Source organism: Dipodomys ordii, unplaced genomic scaffold (assembly GCF_000151885.1).
Source record: "Dipodomys ordii isolate 6190 unplaced genomic scaffold, Dord_2.0 Scaffold17, whole genome shotgun sequence".
NCBI classification, from domain to species: Eukaryota; Metazoa; Chordata; class Mammalia; order Rodentia; family Heteromyidae; genus Dipodomys; species Dipodomys ordii.
The window spans coordinates 13,355,585-13,376,491 of record NW_012267233.1 but is presented as its reverse complement, the minus strand read 5'-3'; the positions used below and the strand labels follow the sequence as shown (position 1 = coordinate 13,376,491).

At 40.1% G+C, this 20,907-nt stretch overlaps 1 protein-coding gene and 1 pseudogene across 1 annotated transcript in view; one reads left to right on the top strand and one right to left on the bottom strand.

Annotated features, from left to right (window-relative positions):
• The window catches only part of Cpq (carboxypeptidase Q), a 363,396-nt gene that overhangs the window by 243,174 nt on the left and 99,315 nt on the right, over positions 1 to 20,907 (top strand). Inside the window, exon 5 of the mRNA XM_013012445.1 lies at positions 1,848 to 1,939. Within this exon, the coding sequence (XP_012867899.1) occupies positions 1,848 to 1,939 (92 nt within the window). The remainder of the gene's footprint in view (positions 1 to 1,847; positions 1,940 to 20,907) is intronic.
• LOC105982771 lies at positions 18,153 to 18,611 on the bottom strand (annotated as a pseudogene).

Sequence of the window (20,907 nt, the reverse complement as noted above, 5' to 3'; positions counted from 1 at the left end):
TTGACTATGACATGGGTTCAGTGGAAATTGAAACTCCTTTCTTTCAGCTTCTTAACACTTGGCTTATGAACAGAGAAAACCTGTCAATGCCCGAGAGGGTCACATGGCATTAGTTGTCCCAGGGGCATTTGTCGTCCAGGCTGCTGCTGACCAGCTGGTGCCCTCCTTCAAAGGCGGTCCCCCTGGAGAATGGCACCTACGTGGTTATACCTGAGATTTCTAGTATGTCTACTTCAGAGCCACTGAAAGCACACTTTAATCTTTTCCAATGACTCTCCTATGAGGAGATAGAAGAGAGATCCTGTTAACAAGATGTAAGCCCAGTTTCTTATTTTTCTGCCTAGATTATTTCTCAGAAATGATATTATCAGGTCTGAAATAGGACAGATTTTAATTCTTGGGGACAACACAGTACGGTAAACATACTGTTTTGCCATGTTCTCAAGTCCAGAATTTACCTTCCTTGTCATTAACTTAACTTGTCATTAACCTCCTTGTAGCTAACCATAGCCACTCAGAATGTTTCCAGATGTGCCTAGTGACCTCTGGATAGAGATGCTCCTCAACCTACAGTGGGATTGCATCCTGATAAACCCATTGTAAGCATTCTAAGTCTCAAATACATTTGCTCACCTACCAAACATCAGTTGTTTCTCATGATCATGTGACTGGTGGGCAGCTGCAGCCAACTGCTGCTGCTCAGAATTGTGGGAAACCATTGCACCAGCCCAGGAAAAGATCAAATTCAAAGTTTGTTTTCTGCATATTATGTATCTCTTTCACACCATTGTGGTGTAAAAAAGTAGTTAAAATGAGGTAGGCACTGGTGGTGCAGGCTTGTAATCCTGATGCTCAGGAGACTGAGATTGGAGGACTACAGTTTAAGGGAAGTTTGAACAAAAAGTTCACAAAAGCCCTTCTCAACCAATGTTCTGGTCATGATGATGAGGGCCTGTTATCCCAGCCATAGAAGGAAGTATAAAATAGGAGGATGGTGGTCCAAGCATTCCAAAGCAAAACACAAGACCCTATGTCCATAAAATAACCAAAGTAAAGGGGCTGGAGGTTTGGCTCATGCAGTAGAGTACCTTCTTAGCAAGCATGATTTCCCTCAGTTCAAAAGCCAGCTGTGCGGGAGGAGTTTGGACATTGCGGGAGAGGGGGAAGATCCATTAAGTTGAAACAGGGACTATCTACAGAAATGTTATTATAAGTCAATGAAATTTCCACCAGACCATTAGTAAAGCAATAATGTGAATAAATGTCATTCAGTTGGTTCATTCACCTTAAGTAAATGACTTTATATTTCCAGTTAGAAGAAGGTATTGGTAATGGATAAACATAAAGGTTGCATCTGCTTCTCAGAGATTACAAAGAATAGCATGAGAAGCTCCCTATACTTGTTGATGTAAACAAAGTAATTTCCTACGTGTTGTACCTTGAGGCAAACCAAAAATGATTTCTTCCAAGGTATCTGGAAGGCCCCAAGGTCTCCTTAAGCTTCTCCTAAATTGTACCTTCTGGATATAATGTGATATCTCACTGAACTTGGCCATCCACTGGGCCCTGCTAGGCAGAATATCCAGCTAAGGATGTGCTAAGAGGCTCCTAACTCCTGGCCTTTGAATAACATTTGACACTGCTGCTTGTGTGATTACCCAGCCACAGCAATTAGCCCCCATGTTACCCCTCTACAGTGTCACTCACACCCTGAGGGATGCAGCCATACCAGCAGAAGAGGCGTTCCCCTGACTCCCTTCTGCCTCCATACTGTAGACCACAGGCCCCAGCCATGGAAAAACAGTCAAAATCAACTGAAGCATCTTTTTCTTCTATTTTTCTCCTAGGGCTGCGTCCAAAAAGGACTCTGCGTCTGGTACTCTGGACAGCAGAAGAACAAGGTGGAATCGGAGCCTTACAGTACTATCGGCTACACAAGGTAAAAATGAGCTGTGGACTGCTGACCATTTACACGTTGAATGTCAACATGAACCACAAGCATTGTTTGCCCTCTTTGATTTAAACGTTCTCAGTAATCATCCATGTAATACTCATGAGACTTTGGGGTCCAGTCAGCCCTGTGAATGAGAATCATACTGTGAATGCCTTGCTGAAGATGCTATAATGTGGCGATCAGGCTTTTCTATTTGTTTCTCTTTTTTTTATGGTGGGGGGTATCAGTATCATTTGGTCTTTACTCAGCTGTCTGTGTTGGGTCTTTTAAAAAAAAACATTTTTAACACTGTCTTTTAAGGCTTTTGTATTTCTATACTACACTGTGTGGCCTTAGGAACTCCCAACATGCCACCATTTTCTTAGTTTCTCTAGGTCAGTTGTGCACATGCATGTCAGAGACATAGTAAAAGGTAGTAATAATGAGGAAATATCCCCTGACTTCACTGAACTCAGCCCCATACCTCAGCACCCAAATCCCTCCTTGAAGCCTTGGTAGTAAGGACCAAGTCTTAGGCTGAGAGTCAGCCAACAACATCGCCATAGTCATATAGGCAATGTGGCAGCCATGAGACTCACTTTGTTTGACCTTGACTGCAATTTGGCAGATGTGGAGCTCAAAACAAGTAGGTCATTGTGGACCATCATTAGGAATACAAAATGTGGGACACAGGGAGATTCGTATTGAGGACAAACTTGGAGAGCAAAGCATACAGTCTCAGCAGTGCTCTGTCCAGTCAGGTATTTATTCACAAAGGCGCTCCCAAAGCACTAGTGTGGGAGCCAGGGAGGAGGCCCAGCTGTGGCTGCTTGGTGTCTGCTCCCCACCTCTCCAGATTGAAAGAGGCATGCCCCAGTTCTCCAAATCAAGTAGGAGTTAATTGTTATGTTTACATTTGCATCTATTTTTATTATTTTATACCCAGCCACTTCTATTGCTGTGTTTCAGTTAGTTGGAGTATGGGTTCTGGGTCATGAGTTTGATCACTAAGAATAATTTACTTATCTAAGGACTTGTGATATTACCATGGTCTTACACTCATTCTTATGGCCTCTAGTGATCCTGGGGCTAAGAAAAATCAAACAAATGGCCTATGGCTGGTAGGTCAATTGACATTGTTCCTAAAACTTGCAGTAGACAGTATTGTTACAGGTTCCCCAACATTTAATGAATATTTCTTGAGCAACTACTATGCTTCATACACTCTGTGAAGGATTGAGTTCCATCCCATTAAAGGAATTCACCCCAAGCCTTACATAGATGACAGAGTAAAGGACACCAACTACTTAATTGCAAGTATGATGCAGGGGGTTAAGTCTTCTGATCGAAAACAAGATGTTAACAGCAGACCTGGGAAGGTCAGCTACACCTAGCTTTGAAGGGCAGTCTGAATAAGCTGTGTGGGAGAAATAACATCGAGAGCCAGAGCTGAATACTGAGTAGTAAGCAATAGAAAAGGAGTGTGAAGGAGGAGCTGATAGATCTTGGCAGGCAGAATCGTGTATGAAGGCCTAGAATAGAGAGAGAGCTCTGCACCCTGAAGAAGTAGAAGGAGTTCACTGGAGCTGGTGCACAGAATGCAAGACATACAGTGGTCAAAGCAGCGTAGAGACGTAAACAGAAGCCTGAACAAGAACACATAAATCCTGCTTAAAAGCTTGTACTTTATCCTCAGATCAAAAACTGTAACCAACTTATTTTTAACCAAGAGCTTTAAAATTCCATACATGTTTGATTTTTTTTGAAACAAACAAACAAACAAAACCCAGAATACCTAGAAGACCTATTCTAAAGCCCTTTTATTCCCTAGCGTATACTCTACCCCCAAGGGAAATAAATTGGATTTAAAGCCCAGTGGATCTAGCTAGAAATTTCCTTACCATTGAAATTCCTAGATTCTGGAAAAGAAAAAACTTATTTCTCGATAAGGTTTTTTTTTTTTTTTTTTTTTGTCGGTCGTGGGGCTTGAACTCTGAGCTTGGGCGCTGTCCCTCAGCTCTTCAGCTAAAGGCGAGCGCTCTACCACTTGAGCTATAGTGCCACTTCCTCGATACGGTTTTGAGTTTTCTTGTAGCCTACTACAATGAATGAATGAAGTCAGAAATGACTCAATTTTAAACTTGTTAAGAAGTTGACAAGGACACAAACACACACATGCACACACTCAGAGGACATGCAGCCACATGAACAGAACTTGTTTTTACTTGACAATATCTGTTTGCCTTCACACAAATGGTTCTTCATACTGATGGCTAGTCTGCACTGCCTTTTCAGGGACAGAAAGAAGAAATTCCAGAAGGAAAAACATAATTGGGATTTTAGGGTCATTATTAGCTCATCTTTTAAAAGACATTATGAGCTAGACCCAGGTGGCTCATGACTATAATTCCAGCTACTCAGAGGGCTGAGAACAGAAAGATTGTGGATAAAAGCCAGCTTAGGCCCAAAAGTTTGCAGAAGACTATCTCAAAAATAACCAGCAAAAAACAGAGCTGATAGTGTGACTCAAGGATCTGGGTAACTTCTACTTTTTACTGGATTCTGTGAACGATAAGAAAGAATATAGTCAGAGCAACAAAAAAGAAGAAATAATAGTTTCCTATCCTATTTTTCTCTGTAGCTAGCACCATGTAAGCTTAGCCAACTTTACCGTTAGATTCTACCAAATAGAAATGCAGCAAAAAGTATCATGCATGTACCCTTATATCATCATAATGTTGTCAAAAATAAACATGGGTAGACATCTGGCTCCAAATAAGTTTCCAGTTGTTTCTGTGTACTTTAAGTAGTTGTACAAAGGAGTTGCCATCCAACAAAGCAGTTATGAATACAGTGCATCTTGATCACTGTCATTTCTCCCCACATTCTCACCCATCCCTTCCCTCACTCTTCTTAATTTTGCAGCATATACATTGGATTTTATGGCTGCATTCCTCCCTGCTTCCTCTCTTCATCTGTCTACGCTCCTCCCCTTGAAAAGTCTCTTTTAGACCACAGCAAGATTACTGTATGAAAATATTATAAAATACTTCCAGATTTTTATCATATAGACAGGGGTTAGGAAGCTTTTGCTCTTCACTCACAGAAAGTTAATATTTTAACCCTAAGCCTGATAGTTAATATTGTAAACTTTGTGGCCCACATTCAGTTGGCTACCTAACCTACCAGAAACAGAAGATATGTTGTTTGCTTAGGGTCTGTAATATATAATCAGATGGCAGGCTAGATTTGGCATACAGGACATAACTTCCTCATTACTGGAATAGATCACTAATAACTCCAACTTTATCATGAAAGTGCTAGATGGGGAGAACCCTTCAAAAAGTCGAAACTTTTGTTGAAAAGGGTGACATTGATCAAGATATATTATATTCATAGTCTTTGTACAAGTAAAGATAATTTTTAAGTTGAAACTTGATTGATTGATTGATTCAGAGCCTTGCACTTGCTGGGTAGATTACTTGATCCATACCTCCAGCCCTTTCTGCTCTGGTTACTTTTTTTTGAGATAGCATCACAAGGTCTTTGCCAAGGTCTAGACAACAATCCACCTATTTACACTTCCCACCATGGCTGGAAGGACAGGTGTGAGCCATTAGTGCCAAGAAATTATTAGAGATCAGGTCTAACTTTTTGGGATAGCCTTGAACTGTGATCCTCTTGATCTCTGCTTCTGTAGTTGCTCCAATTACAGGCATGAGCCACCTGCAGTGGACCTCAGATCTTTATTTTTATAATCATTAAAGCAGATCTTTCCTAAATGAACAGAACTTTCAAGAAATTCCTGAAGCCCACTCAGTACACCCCTAACAGTTCACTCAGTAGAAAGTCTCATGAAGAATTTACACATTTTTTTCTCATTATAAATTGCTAGTTCAGAGCCTGGAGATTTAGCTCAAGTGGTAGAGCATATTTGCATAGCATGCCCAGGGCCCTGGGTTATTAATCCTACAGCAAAGGAAACCATTGTGTTGTTTTCTCATCTGGTTGGTTATGCCTATGCTTGAACTTTATGTAACTGGAATAATGTGGTATGTAATTGTGAGCTGACTTCTTTCATTATGCAGTATGGTTTGGGGAGCTTATCCATATTTTGCATTTACAGCAGTTAATCCTGGTCTATTTCTCAGCAGAATGAAGCTGTGAAAAGACCACAATTTCTTAATTCACTTGGACAAACTGAGCACAGATACTCTGTTGGCCAACATTTACATTGTTTCCAATTTAGCGGTTGTAAATTGAACTGCTATGGATATTCTTTATAGATAACTTCTTTAGATACTTTGCTGGACATATGCATTGATTTTCTTTCCTGGGAGTAGAATTGCCACATCACATGAAAAATTAAACATGTGATGTTTAATGTTGCTAGTAACTACCGAAGAGATGGGAGTTTCTACCGTTTCGCACCCCTCCCAGCAATGGATGGTCACCGCAGCTGCTCCGCAGCTCCCTGCCAGTGCCTGGTACTGATGGCCTTCTTATTGGGGCCTGTCTGATGAAATTTTTTGTGCCTTCAAGATACAGTTGTGAAGAGGTCAAAGTTCTGCCTCTGCTGCTAATACTATTTCTTTGTCTCCCCTGTTTCTTCCTTGATGCCATCTTGATGCTGTGTTTTATGATTTACAGGAGACCAAAGGCCTGTTTTGCCTAAGGCCTTTTTACATAAGTTCTGGGAAGCTGTTACTAGTTCCAGTGGCCCCATTTCACTTGGGAGGAATTCCTTGACAAGAGCAGTACATAAAGATGCTGATAGTGGCTGGCTGAGGTCTTAGCTGACTCCCTGAGGACGCTGAGAGATGCAGGCACTGGAGCGCAACTGGAACCCAGAGGGGAGGGGCCACCCAGCAGAGCCTTGGGAGGGATAGAAAAGAGGCGATTCTAGCAGGGGTGGGGGGTGGGGGGTGGGGAGGGAGTCTGAAGTCTGAACAAAGTGTTTTTCTATTCTTTATTGATGAGGTGATTATTTTAGTAATGAACTCTTATTTTGGTTGAATTCAACTTGCATTCACTTAGAAGGAAATGTCACCACATAGAGCTCATATTACTCTGAATAAGTTTACTTATAGGAGTAGAAATTTAAATTTAAATTTTCAACTCAGTGAACTGAGGGTTGTCCCAACGCCATTGGCCTAATCTACTTTTCATGGGAACAATGTTCTTCTCTTCTCTTGGAAAGAGAACAGAATGTCATTTCTCATGTCGTGAAATATATGAAGCTAAGGGGAAAGGGAGGGCGCTAAATTAGTTTCAACTGGGTTTCTGGCATTTTTAAATCTTTTCCATTTTAAGCAAAACTACGATCTGGCATAATTATAATGGGCAAGGTAATCTGGCCTTGAGAAAGCCTCATTACACAAGGTAATCAAATAAAATAGATTGATATGTTCTATTCTGGCATGAAAAATGTTTTAACCTTTTCCTGATTTATTGCACAAACTTCTGGCAATTGAATTACCAGGATAATGAACACTGCTGTGTTCTGGTAGTCATTAATAAGGACGATATTTTAAATAGGTTTTATTAAACGAGGGATGAGATGTGTGATCATTCTAGGCATACCAGTTTATTGGAACTCTAGTCAAGTCAAAAACAGAAATAGCTGAAATGAATGCGTGTAATATTTTGTTAGCATTTCCTGTGTTGCCAGTACGAAGGAACAAAATTTCTTTATTTATATAAATATACAAAAACGTTAACTACTTTTAGTAATGAAGTTCCTGTCAACTTCCCAATGCAGAGCAGGCTTTCTGTTTCACTCTAAAATGAAGGCATATGCTAGAAAAGCTGGCAACTTCTTCACCTTCTCTGAACAAATGTGTTGCTCTGGTGTTTTTACTTTGCAACCCTATTGCCACCATGTTAATGCAGCCAGGGTGACATGGCTAGATGGTCATGTGATCGTGCTAACTCGCATTATGAAGATAACCCCAGTTGTGTAACTCCTTTGAACAACCAACTTACAGTTCAACAAAATGAATGTGAGGAAGCTGGAACATGTGTTATTGGGAGTGGGATGGAAGTCAAGGGGAGAGGCAGGGCAGATGAATGGAAAGGGGAAGAGTGGGCAAGTCACACTATTCAATGTGCCTATGTGAACCTGGATCCAGGTAACCTGAAGTGATAGGTAGGGTTGGGAGACACGGAGAAGAAAGATGAACTGTTGACAGTGATCAAGATGCATGGCACTCACAAATTGACATGTTGAACTGAAACACCCTTGAACAACTACTTGAGGATCCTTTTTTGAAAATCCAGTTCATGAACTTACTCAACTGTGTCTCAGCACAGCCTTTCTGGGGTCTCTGCACAGCCACGCTTAGCAAAGCCTATGCTCTGTCTACCTCTGGGCTTGTATGCCTCCGGTGTTTTTTTCTTTCAGTGCCTAGACATTTGCATTCATTTGTGAAATGCACCAGGGGCTTGGTTTAATGTCCAGGTATCTTGGTTGGTGTTGTGAGTCTGGAGCTCCTGTGTTTCTCACGTTCATATCATTTGTACAGCACACCTAGGAGTCTGAGGGGTCTTTTTAGGATTTGTGGGTTTTATTTTCTTTTAAAAGACTTACCTTTTGCATTTGCTTATTTTCTCTTGTATAGAATTCTATGGGAATTTAGAAGTCTATGGGACTTCTAAATCTTCTGTACATATAGTAATTATATGAAGAGTATGTCCATCAAAATATGCCTTTTGGTATTAGGACAATCATATGCTGCCTTATGAATGAATCTGAGGAGATATCAATATACCTCTTTCTTTGTCTCTCTTTAAGTTGGCTACTATTTTTTCCATATAACAAACAAAGAACAGTTCAAAGTGCAATGACAGGATATGAGAATGAGAACAGAGTTTCTCCAAGTTCTCAGGATAGCAAGAATTTGTCTATTATTCAGGTGGTATTAATCATATAACTCACATAACGCTGCACAGTTTCAGAACATAGTAAAACTTCATTGTTGGATCCAACCCATTGCACAGTAAAATGTTTATAAAATGAACAAACAAATAACTCAAATTTTCTGCTACTCTTAATAGCCCACATAAAGCAACTGCTTCTTAAAGTTGGTGCTGAACGTGTTGGACCAACTCACTGAGGTCATATTGCAAGAGACTGTGTCTGGCATCTTAGCTCCTTTCTTCGCCACTCCTCTCGAAGTCATGGACAGCTTCAGTTTATACCCAGTCTGTTTCACCAACTTACTAGGTGCTACCAGCTAGGCACAAATGGTTTCTGCCTCCATGCTTCCCTACCCTTAATCAGGTCATGATCTGACCTGGAAGGACCCACAGCATATCTAGTATATTGACTCCCTAAAGAAATCAAGTTGACATACCGGGAAGCACAACTCTGAACTTAGATGTCATGCCTTGGCCACACAAGTGGCCTATGTGGGTCAGAGCCTTTGGGACCAAATGATTCCATTACATGTACTTGGGCCTCACTTAGTTACAAAGTCAGCAAACCACTTTTAAATCACCAGCACTATTTTAATTTGTCTGGAGTAGTCTTCTACCCTCTGCCTTCTAAATTAAATCAAAGGTTGGTCGAGTTTATTTTTGTGCTTTTTATTTTTGTTTTGTTTTTGTTTTTAAAGTCTAGATAGTAAAGACTTTAGGTCTATAGGCCTTATGGTCTCCCCACACCATTCTCTCTACTCAATTGGAGTACAGTTGCAGATAATACTAGACAAATGAGCATGGCATATTCCAATAAAATTTATTTATCAAAAGGGGGGTAGGTCAGCTACTTTGCTGATTCCTGTACTAGACCTTTGTGAGGCAGACATGTAGAGAACTGTCTTCCAACCTCACAGTCACAGCTCGTAGAGGGAGAGGCTCATAACACACAAGACAAATTTTGAGAGTGAGAGACTGTGTCTCCTAGGCAAATCCTATAAGCTTAGCACTCAGGAGGCTGAAAACATCTCTGTAGGTATTTTCTTAACAGAGCCAGCATCAACAGGCCAGTGTGTGCCTTCCTTGTAGCTCAGGGTGTTACACCACAAGCCTTGATGACTGATATTTCTTTCTCCTCCTTCTCTTCCTCTTCTTGTTCCTACTCCTCCTATCCTCCTCCTTTTCTTTTTGTGGAGCTGGGACATGAACTAAGGGCCCCAGGCGAGTGTTCTATCCATGAGCTATACCTCTAACTTCCCAACATCCCCCTCCTTCTGTCCCTCCCTCTCCTGTTCCTTCCTTCCTTCTTTCCTTCTATACTTCCTTCTTTTTTTCTCTCCTTCCGTCCTTCCTTCTTTTCTTTCCTTCCTTTCTTTCCTTCTTTGCTTTCTCTTTCTTTCAGACAGGGTCTCACTATGTAGCCCAGTCAGACCACAAATTCAAGATCTTCCTAACTCAACTTTCCCAAGTGCTGGCATTATAGATATATGGTGCCATACCTAGCACATTTATCCCAATAGCCAAGTGCCGGTACTAGGGCTTGAACTGAGGGCCTGGGTGCTGTCACTGAGACTTTTTTTTCAATCAAGGCTAGCACTCTATCACTTGAGCCACAGTTCTCCCTTGCATTTTACTAGCTAATTCAAGATAAGAATTGCACAGACTTTCCTGCCTGGGCTGGCTTTGAACTGCAATCCTCAGATGTCAGCTTTCTGAGTAGCTAAGAATAAAGACATGAGTCACAGGCAACTAGCTCCAATATTTCTTAAAGAAAGAATACAACATTCTGTTAGATGGGTAGATGTACTAATATCAGAAGATGTATTTAAAGATTAAAAGAAAAGTTTACACACACATAAGGGGCTTTATAATTTTTGTATTTGTATTATCTTTAAGTAGTCACACAAAGGAGTGCATTCAACAAATGGGTTTATAAGTACAATTCATCTTGATTGATGTAATCTCTTTCATCATTCTCTTCAGATGAGGCTTTTTTTATTTTTTTTATTGTGAAAATACTGTACAGAGGGGTTACAATTACATGGGCAAGATAATGAGTACATTTCTTATCAAGCATTGTAGCCTCCTCCTTTGTTTCCCCTTCCCATCCCTTCCCATCCTCCCCCCAGCCCCCCACCCAATCCTCCCCGCTCCACCCCCCACCCCCACCCCCCCATCCCGCACCAAAGTTGTAAAGTTCGTTTTTGACATAAAGACTTGTACATCTCATTGTTGCAATGGGTCCACCTGTATCCCTATTTAAACGATTTGTTTTTCCCCTTCCCCTCTACAAATTATACCGACATCAAATACAGTGAAAGCAGGGGTTATAAATACTCCAATACTTCTCAGTATGGCAACCTTCCTATTAACCCTAATCAATTATCACTCACTACCTAACCACATCCTCATTTTAAATAGGGGTTTTCCTACAGTATTTGGTTTTTTAAGCTGACTTATTCTTTGTTTTGCTTCTGTTTTTTTCTCTTATCTTGTTTGTTCATTTATCTGTCTTTGGGAGATTAAGTGGGGACACAGAAACAGAGGGACAAAAGTGAACAAATGTAGCAGTGGTACTCACTAGACACAGCTTGTGGGTGGGAATGGGAGGGAAAAGTTGGGAGAGAGCAAGGAAAGGAATGACATTGTCCAAAAAGAAATGTACTCATTACCTGACTTACGTAAATGTAACTTCTCTGTACATCACCTTTATAATAACAGTTTAACAAAAACTTTTTTTAAAGATGACTTACTGTCTAGAAGAGCTTCTCTTCCCAAAAGACCCAAAGGATGCTAGGGTTTTTGTTCATCAGTAGCCCTTATGGAAGCTTATACTCTACTTCTGGCTACAGTGATTTTTCTAATCCTGCTGTACTAGTACATAAGCATCAGCGTAAAGTTCACCCAAAATGGCATGAAGAGTAAGGAGGTAGAATAAAGACTGGCAGGCCTGCCTTCAAGGTCAAAGCTAAACGCAGCTCCTGGGTGGTGAGTTCACTGTGTACTCAGAGACATGGTGTCTGGAGGCCACAGCGGCAGTGCCAACAGCATGCTACTGTCAGGAACTACAGCAGAATCACAGGCGCAGTTGTGGATGTAGCCTGCAGACTTGAGTTTGCCATAGTCCTTTGTCTTTCTCCCTGAATTCTGTAACCCTCCCACACCCTTTTTTTGGCTGTTCTGGAATTTGAACTTTAGTGTTCTACCACTTAAACCATATCCTCAACCATATGTTCTGGTTATTTTAAAAAGAGATTCTTACATTTTTGCCCAAGCAGACTCAGACTGTGATCCTCATATTTATAGCCTCTACCTTTCCACAGCTGGAATGACAAGTGTGCACAACCATACCCAATCGTTTCCTGAGACAGAGTCTTGTGACATCTTTGGCCCAAGTTGGCCTGGAGCCACACAGTCTTTCCCATTTCAGCCTCCCATGTAGCAAGAATGACTGGCATGAGCTGCTGTACTTAACTCTCTGGAACTTTCTTAATGGTTATTCCTGAAAGAATTAGCCCCTAAGTCCTGTGATATCTGAAATGTCTCAAGGCAACTCTATCATTTGTCCCCTAATAAAGGTGGTCTTGGTCTGACTTTCTAACCTCCTTATTAATTAGACGTGATATATAGTTTCTGCTAACCTGTTTGTGAATTAGATACAGAGGTATAGGTATACATATTCCTAACGACAAAACTAGAAGTTTGATTTTCTTTCACAAGGCCTCCCTCTTGCAAGCTCTTATCAAATACTTGTCTTGCATTTTCAATGACTTGTTCTAGAAGCTGAGGTTGCCCCTGGCAACAAGCAGTTTGTCTCAACTGCATTGCTTTCATGGCTCTCTAAAAGAAGAGATTCTCCAAAACCAATTCCTAAAGAGCTTTTATACCCCACATAGCAAAACATACCTAAGCAGTAATTTAAATTTAGAGAGCTTAACAAGAGCTTTCAACAAAGACTTAAAGTGGTTTCATAACCTGAGTCATTTTGAGATTAAACAGAATTCCTATTACTGGTTAAAACAGGAAGATAACTTGCTTTTATGAATCCCTGCAGTTTCATTTTATACAACTCGCCCAGTGAGGTGTACCTCACTCCAAAATCAGAGGCGGAGCTATGGCAGAGTTCCAGGCAACTCTGTAGGTGCTGACGGAGGGCAGGGATGATGGGTGGCATGCCTCCATCCCTTTACCACCATAACTAGATGGCTTTTTCCTCTCCAAAGCTCTGGAAAAAATGGCATTCAACTCTGCAGAGCCAAATGGGAGGCAATCAAGCTGTTTTGTCATTTGAATTAAGAAAGGTCAAGGGGAAGAGAGCTTAATAGTAGACAGAGGGAAAGTGCTTTGTGAAAACTGCCCATTTTTTCCACATAAGGGAAAATAATTAGTTCCTTTTATTAGATCTGAAAATATAGTAATAGAGATTTTTTATAGACTCACAGAGGGAAAAGAAGGCATTGAAATTTCTGAAAGATCTTATTTCCCAAATATGTATCAAGCTCTTACTGTCTGATCACTTATACATGAAAGTAAGAGTACTCTTTCATAGACATCAATGCTCCTAGCAACGGCATGAATGCCAGACTATGTACTATTTTCCTTATCCCCTACATGAAGAAACATACACTCAGAGAGCTGAACAGTATTCTCCAAGTTTCATGGTACAACCCATGCATTTCACACCCTGAACAAGAACCTAGCTTTTCGGCCTTAAGGATTTGTCCACAGTGATTTCTATGATCATCCAATTTAAATAAAGGTATCTACCAACTGAAGGAAATACACATCAAGAGCAGTGTAGTTCGGGAATGCTGCATAATCAGTACCGTAGGAATAGATAAACAGGGAAGTCACTTCAAGGTGCTTAGTTTGAAACATGTAACCTAAAGTGGACTCTATGCAATCTTTCTTGTGTTTTTTTTTTTGTTTTTTGTTTTTGTCGGTCGTGGGGTTTGAACTCTGGGCTTGGGCGTTGTCCCTCAGCTCTTCAGCTCAAGGCGAGCACTCTACCACTTGAGCTACAGCGCCACTTCCGGTTTTCTGGTGGTTTATTGGAGATAGGAGTCTCACGGTCTCTCCTGCCCGGGCTGGCTTTGAACCGAGATCCTCAGATCTCAGCCTCCTGAGTAGCTAGGATTACAGGCGTGAGCCACCAGCGCCCGGCTTATGCAATCTTTCTTTAAAAATAATTATTTCCTTTAAGTAATTATTACAAAGGATTTGCCATTTAACAAATCAATTATGAATACAATTCATCAATATCACCCCTTCCAACATTCTCACTCATCCATCCCAACGTTCCTCTTCCTTTACTTTTCTTAATTTTGTAGTATATACATTGAATTCTTGACTGCATTCTCCACCAATTCTCCATTCATCTACTCCTCTCTTCCTGACCCCTCCTCACCCCTTGCAAGTACCCATTTCCTGCTGCTTATTTTGTTGGGCTTTGACTTTGCCTTTCTAAGGAATTATACCATTTGAGTTCTATAAGCTACAGGATGTGGTATAAAACATGCTGACATCATGTGTCACTAGCCATTCTCAATCTTTTCTACTTGTATTATCTCTGGAGAGCCTAAAAATAAATACATGTATTTATTCTTGAGATCAACTCTGTAAACACTGACCAAGTGATCTTTTACAGACAACAACACTTCAGTTTTAAGTACATTTTCCCTTAATTTGGTATATTTTCTCAATAAGGTTGCAGCTAAAAAAAAGAATAAAACTGGAAGTGGTGCTGTAGCTCCAGTGGTAGAGCACTCGCCTTGAGCTCAAGAGCTGAGGGACAGCGCCCAGGCCCAGAGTTCAAGCCCCACGGCCGACCAAAATAAAAAAATAAATAAATAAAATGATCAAAAAAAAAGAATAAAACTAGTAAACATCCAAGGAGATTTTTTTTCATGGCATGAAACTTATAGTAATAAATGTCAAAAATTATTCCACTGTTTAAAAAGTCTGACTTCCGACCAGAACACCAGCTTGGGACACTTCTTCCTGAATTAATCTTACAAGAAAAGGAGAAATGTGAATAAAGCCTTAACCACTGAGAGATGAAAATACTATGCATATTTGCCTTTTTTACATCCTGTGTACATGTAGAGTGCTTAGATGCCTAGGAAAATATATCAGGTCCCTCCACAAGAAGAGTCCAGCTTTCTTTGAAGGTAATTGTACCAGAAGCACCAAGGAAAAGGCTTTGCCAGGACTCCCTCCCAGGCTATTTTTTAGTTAATTTTTATTATCTTTAAGAAGTTGTGCACCTCTTTAAGAAGAGTCATTTAACAAAGCACCCACTTCAACATTCACACCTCCTTATGTGTACCCCTTCCCTTTGTTGTATATACAATGAATTCTTTACTACATTTCCCCTATTCCTGCCTTCATTCATCTATCCCTTTCTCCTTGGCCTCAACCCCCTCCCTTGTAAGTACTCATTTCCTAGTGCTTATTTTGTTGGGCTTTGACCTAGTCTTTCTGAAAAAATGATACTATTTGAGCTCTCCACAGAGTCCATTATGCTTCAGTTAATTCATTTGTAACAATTTACATACCACCCAATGGGTTGACTTACAGATTTATGGTATGAAGTTTCCTTAAAAAAACTAAACATAGAACTACCTTGTGAACTAGCAATTCCACTCCTGGGCATTTATCCAATAGAACACAAAGTTAAAGGAAAGCCATCAGCACAACCATATTCACTGCAGCACAATTCAACATAGCCAAAATAGGGAATCAACCCAGATGTCTCTCAGTGGACATATAGATCAAGAAAATGTGTATGCCATCAAAGTAGAATTTTGTACTCATCCATTAGAAAGAATAATATTCTACCATTCATAATGGTAAGATTCAGAGAATATATTAAGTAAAATAAGCTAGACCCAGAGAAACAAAAGTTGCATGGTTCCCCTCATTTGTGGTAGATAGAATGTGCCTATAAATCAATAAGTAAACACATTGGGTGAGCTGTTTTTAAAGATTCCCAAGGGCAGAGAATTAACTTTTATCAGTATTTTTTAACATGTATCAGTGAGCACATCCCTGGACAGAGCCATTTAAAGATATCTTCTTCATTTAAGCATGTGGCTTAGGAGGACCAAGGTAAAATTTAAAAAGAAGAGAGCTGAAGGTCTTCCAAAAGTGAATGTATCTTAATTTTGTTGCGTCTGTAGTTCCTTCATGAAAACAGCAAAGGAGATTAAGGTTGGGGGTGGTAGGGGGACCAGGGGGAACTGCAACTGTGAATTGACAAAGAAAAGCTAAAACATTACTTGCCAACTACATTCAAGGCAAAACTGATTTAATGCTTTTTGGCTTTTGTTTTTAAGAAGGTGGACTTTAATTTTATTCTTTCCTTGGTTAGAAGATAAATTAATTGGTAACCTTTAATATGTTTTTTTTTTCACTCAAAATTGAGAGCTCAAGCATTAGTATCTCCTATGACAAACTGGTTTTCTTTATGTGTGGGAAAATTGCACTTGTCAAGCTGGGCATGGTGGTATAGAACTGTAATCCTAGCTACTTAGGAAGTGGAGGCAAGAAGTCTGAGGCCAGCCAAGGCAACAAAGCAGAGAAACTCCTCTCAAAAACAAAATATAAATGGAAGAGTTAGAAATGATACAAGAGCCTTGCCTAGCATAAACCTGGACTGTGGGGTTCCATCCCCAATACCACAACACACACACACACACCACACACACACACACACACACACACACGCACACATACACACACATGATTTTTGTACCTGTCACAAATGAATCTGTGCTTGCCAATTGTCTCCACGGAAAGGTGGTTGTGATGAAAAGCTTTCTTTCTCTTGGATAGCTCAGCCCTGCCAAAGTCTAATACATCTGACGTGAAAAGACAAATGAGAAGGGCATGACTCAGTGTAACAATGTGATGATGCCTAAGACCCTAATCCCATTGGCTTGCAGAGAATTTGGCAGAAAGGCTTTGACCACCCATGTGATTTCCATCTTCTTGTCTTTGGGTAATTGCCTTAACATGTACACTGCAGAAATCGCTTCCACAGAAAATCTTGATTTCAACATGCCTTCTGAATCACTAGGATAAGAATGGAGCACACTAGGAGGGAGAAAAATGTTCACATATACACACAAACCTGTGAGCTCCAGTTCTTTTTTAAATTTTTTATTTTATTGTAAAGATGCTACAGGGAGGGGTTACAGTTACATGAGTGAGGAAGTGAGTCCATTACTTGTCGGTCATTGCTACCCCTCCCCTTGTTGTCTCACTATCCCTTTCCTTCCCCACCTCCCACACTCCTCCCCACCCTCCTCCCCCCACCCAAAGTTGTAAAGTTCATTTTCAATATACTGTCTTGTGGTATCATTGTTGCAATGGGTTATCCTGTGTCTTTATTCACCGTTTTGTCATTCCCCTTCCCCTCCCCAGATTAGACAAAATGTATATACAAGGTACAAGGTACCAAAATCAAGTACAGTGAATTGGAGCTAATAACTAATGTATACTGACATTCCTATTTTACAAAAGATGTGTGGATGGAAGCATCATCTCTCAGATAATTACTTCATTACATGGAAGAGACACATGTGAAACAATAAATTAACACTTTCTTCAGGAGAGCCAGCAATGGTAGACTCATAATATTGAAATTCTTGAGTAGAATTAAGTGTTTCTTTCTTGTGACTTGTCTGACCCAGTGCAGTGAGGGGTGGGGGTGAGGATGCCTTTGAGTTATATGAGTATAACACAACTCCTTGTTTAAGCAGATATTTTTTGCCAAATAGGACAGCAGTCTCTATCTGACCGCATTATTGCTGATAAAAAAACTCCAAGGATATTAAGAGACATTGCTGCCAGCAGCTGCATGATTCAGTCTGCACTTCTTTCCCTAACCACAGTTCAATTTACATAACAGCAGGAAAAGAAACACCTTTCATGTAAAAAAAAGTTTAAAGTTTTATTTTTACAACTTCTTTTACTTTAAAATACATATTATTTTGTGCATTCAAATTACGCAGTAACTGACTGTTTTTTTTTAAGTAGAAAAGCAACAAAATGTCAAATACGATATTCTCAAATTTAAACTATCAGCGAGAAAGAGGATTCCGAGGGGTGACATGATAAGATTGGCTAATTTGCCTTTAAAAAGTCTGACAATATAAGACTTGTGTCTTTAGAACCCATCTATGTTCACACAACTTCAAACTCAGTACCAGACCACTTTGCCTAACCTTATGATCCTTGTTTCATTTCTTTTTTTGTTCAGTATATAAGCTACTTATATACTGAAAGGCCTACAGACTCATTTCTTCTTGGACATACCCACAGTGCGACCACAATGTCCAGTGGTCTTGGTGTGTTGGCCTCTAACTCAAAGGCCCCAGAAGTGGCGCAGCCTCCCTGGGCTCGAATCTTCTTCAGCCCCTCCAGGTCTTCACAGAGCTTATTATCCAGACCAGTGGCCAGAACTTGGTTATATTTTCCATCTTTTACATCCTTCTGTCTGTTTAAGAACCAGTCTGGGGTCTTGTACTGACTTGGATTCTACTGACTTGGTGATCACATGTTCCACCTCATCCTCTGTGAGTTCTCCAGCCCTCTTGGTGAGGTCAATGTCTGCTTTCCTCAACACTACCTGAATGTACCTTCACCCCACACCCTTAATGGCAGTGATGGCAAAAGCTCTTTTTCTCCACCCATCGATGTTGGTGTTGAGTACTCACAAAATGTGCTGGAACTTCTCAGGAATCACTAAAGACATGGTGGCAGCACCAGCCATGGCATGTAGGCCTCCTGTGGAAGAGCCTTATGATCCTTTTTGACAAAGTGCCAAAACAGTACTTTGACTATCATCAAGCAAACAACAGCAAATGCTGGTATGGCTGAAGGAATAGCTCTCATTTACTGTTGGTGGTAAATTATTCCAGCCACTGTGGAAGTCAGCATGGAAGTTCCCTTAAATATTAAAAATAGAACTCCTACATGATCTAGACACACTATTTCTGGGTATACACTAAAAGAAATCAGTCAGCTTTTCATATAAATACCTTCATAACCATGGTTATTATAGTACTGTTCACATAATAAATTACAGACTCTGCCAAGGTGCTCATCAAGAGGTCAACAGATACAGAAGACACAAATGTACACAATAGACTATTAGTCAGGCATAAAAAAGGGTGAAGCTATGTTGTTTGCTGGAAAATGACATGAGCTATTCCCACAAAAGCAGATATCTCATGTTTTCACTCACTTGTGGAAGCTGTGGGAAAACAAAAATATCCCCACTCACACTCAAAACAACCAATATGATAGAAAATGAACAGAGACTACTAGAGAGATAGAAAGGTAAAGTGAGAAGGGAGAGGGAGAGGAGGGGATATGGAAAAATAATAGAGGGGTGGAATATGATCAAAGTACATTATATGCTACGTGCAAATATCATAATAAAATTCTTACCATATACAACTTAATATACACCAACTAAAAAGTGAAAACAAAGTCAGGAACTAGCAGCTCATGCCTATAATCTCAAAAGGGTGAAATTCATAGGATAAATATGCCTTGAAGCTAGCTGGGACAAAAAAGTCTAAGACTTTATCTCCAATATAATCAGCAGAAAGCAGGATTGGGCCAGTCACCAGGCTCACACCTATATTCCTAGCTACTCAGGAGGCTGAGATCTGAGGATCTCAGTTTAAAGCCAACCCAATCAGGAAAGTCTGTGAGACTCTTATCTCCAATAAATTACAAAAAAATCCAGAAGTGGAGGCCTGGCCCAAATGATAGAGTGCTAGCCTTGAGCAAAAGAAGCTCAGGAAAAGCACCTAGGTCTTGACCTCAAGCCTCAGTTCTGGGAAAAAAATAATTTTTTTTTAAAAAGGAAGAGGTGGTAGAATATCAACCATGAACAAAAGAGCTCTGCTTCAAGCCCTGAGTTCAAGCCCTGGAACCACAAATAAACAAAGAAAGAAACAAATAAACAAATGTAAACAAAAGTTGTAGCGAAGATATGAATGCATTTGGGCTTGACAGTCTGATTGTAAGGTGTATTCAGTCTTTTATCTACTTATTCAATTTGGGTAAATTTTTTTGCTTTTTCATTTCTTTTAACATTTCTAGATGCCATACTGTTTATCCTTGTCTGAGGAAGTTTTTGGCAAGTTGTCTGGGACCCAAGTAGAAGGCTTCCATGAGATGTTTTTATGGAACTCCAGGAGCCATTCTGAATTCCAGACTGAATTCTGAATTCTGATGACTCCAGCTACTTTTAATTGTCCTGTTTCACATAGGCAAATCAATCTTCTGGGTACATCAAAACTTTATGAAGAATTCTAATAAATAATTAGAGACTCAAAGTTAAAATTTAATGATCTATGTTGATGCCAATGCAAATAACTTAAGTGAGGTGTAAAATGAATTACCTGAGGCCCTTTCTATATGAGGAATTTTACCCATGAACAAGTAATGACAACTAATTCATGGCAGCTTGTTTCTCTGCCTGGTGTTTGGCAAGGTCCTTATGGAATCCATCAGCAAGCCACATCTCATTTTCAGAAAATTTAAATGGGTGGAAAAAATGTGCTTCTTACAATCAAGGAGATCTGGTAGATAAATGCTGAATTTTACAGTCTCACAGAAATGGGAAATAGAAAAGTATCAATTCCCAAAAGATAGCCCAGTTTCTACCCCTTGTCCTGCCATATTAGTGATAGCTTTCCCTTTTAGTTAATCTACTTATTAGTCACTCTCTGTTGATAATAATTACAAGTCTCAAGAGAAAACATAGCATGATATATAATATATCTCCAAATACATGTAGCACATCTAAATTCATCCAATCCTTAGTCCAACCCTATGACATAGATATTTCCTTGGTTGAAGAGGGCATGAAACTCAGAGATGTTACATGGTTGTCAATGTCATTTAGTCATTGTATGAGAGCCAGGACCCCAACCCAGATGCACAAACCCGTTCTACTACTAAACTACTGAAGACACCGTTCATCCAACACAGGCTCTTGACTATTGTTTGTGCCCTGGGCCACTTTGGCAGTC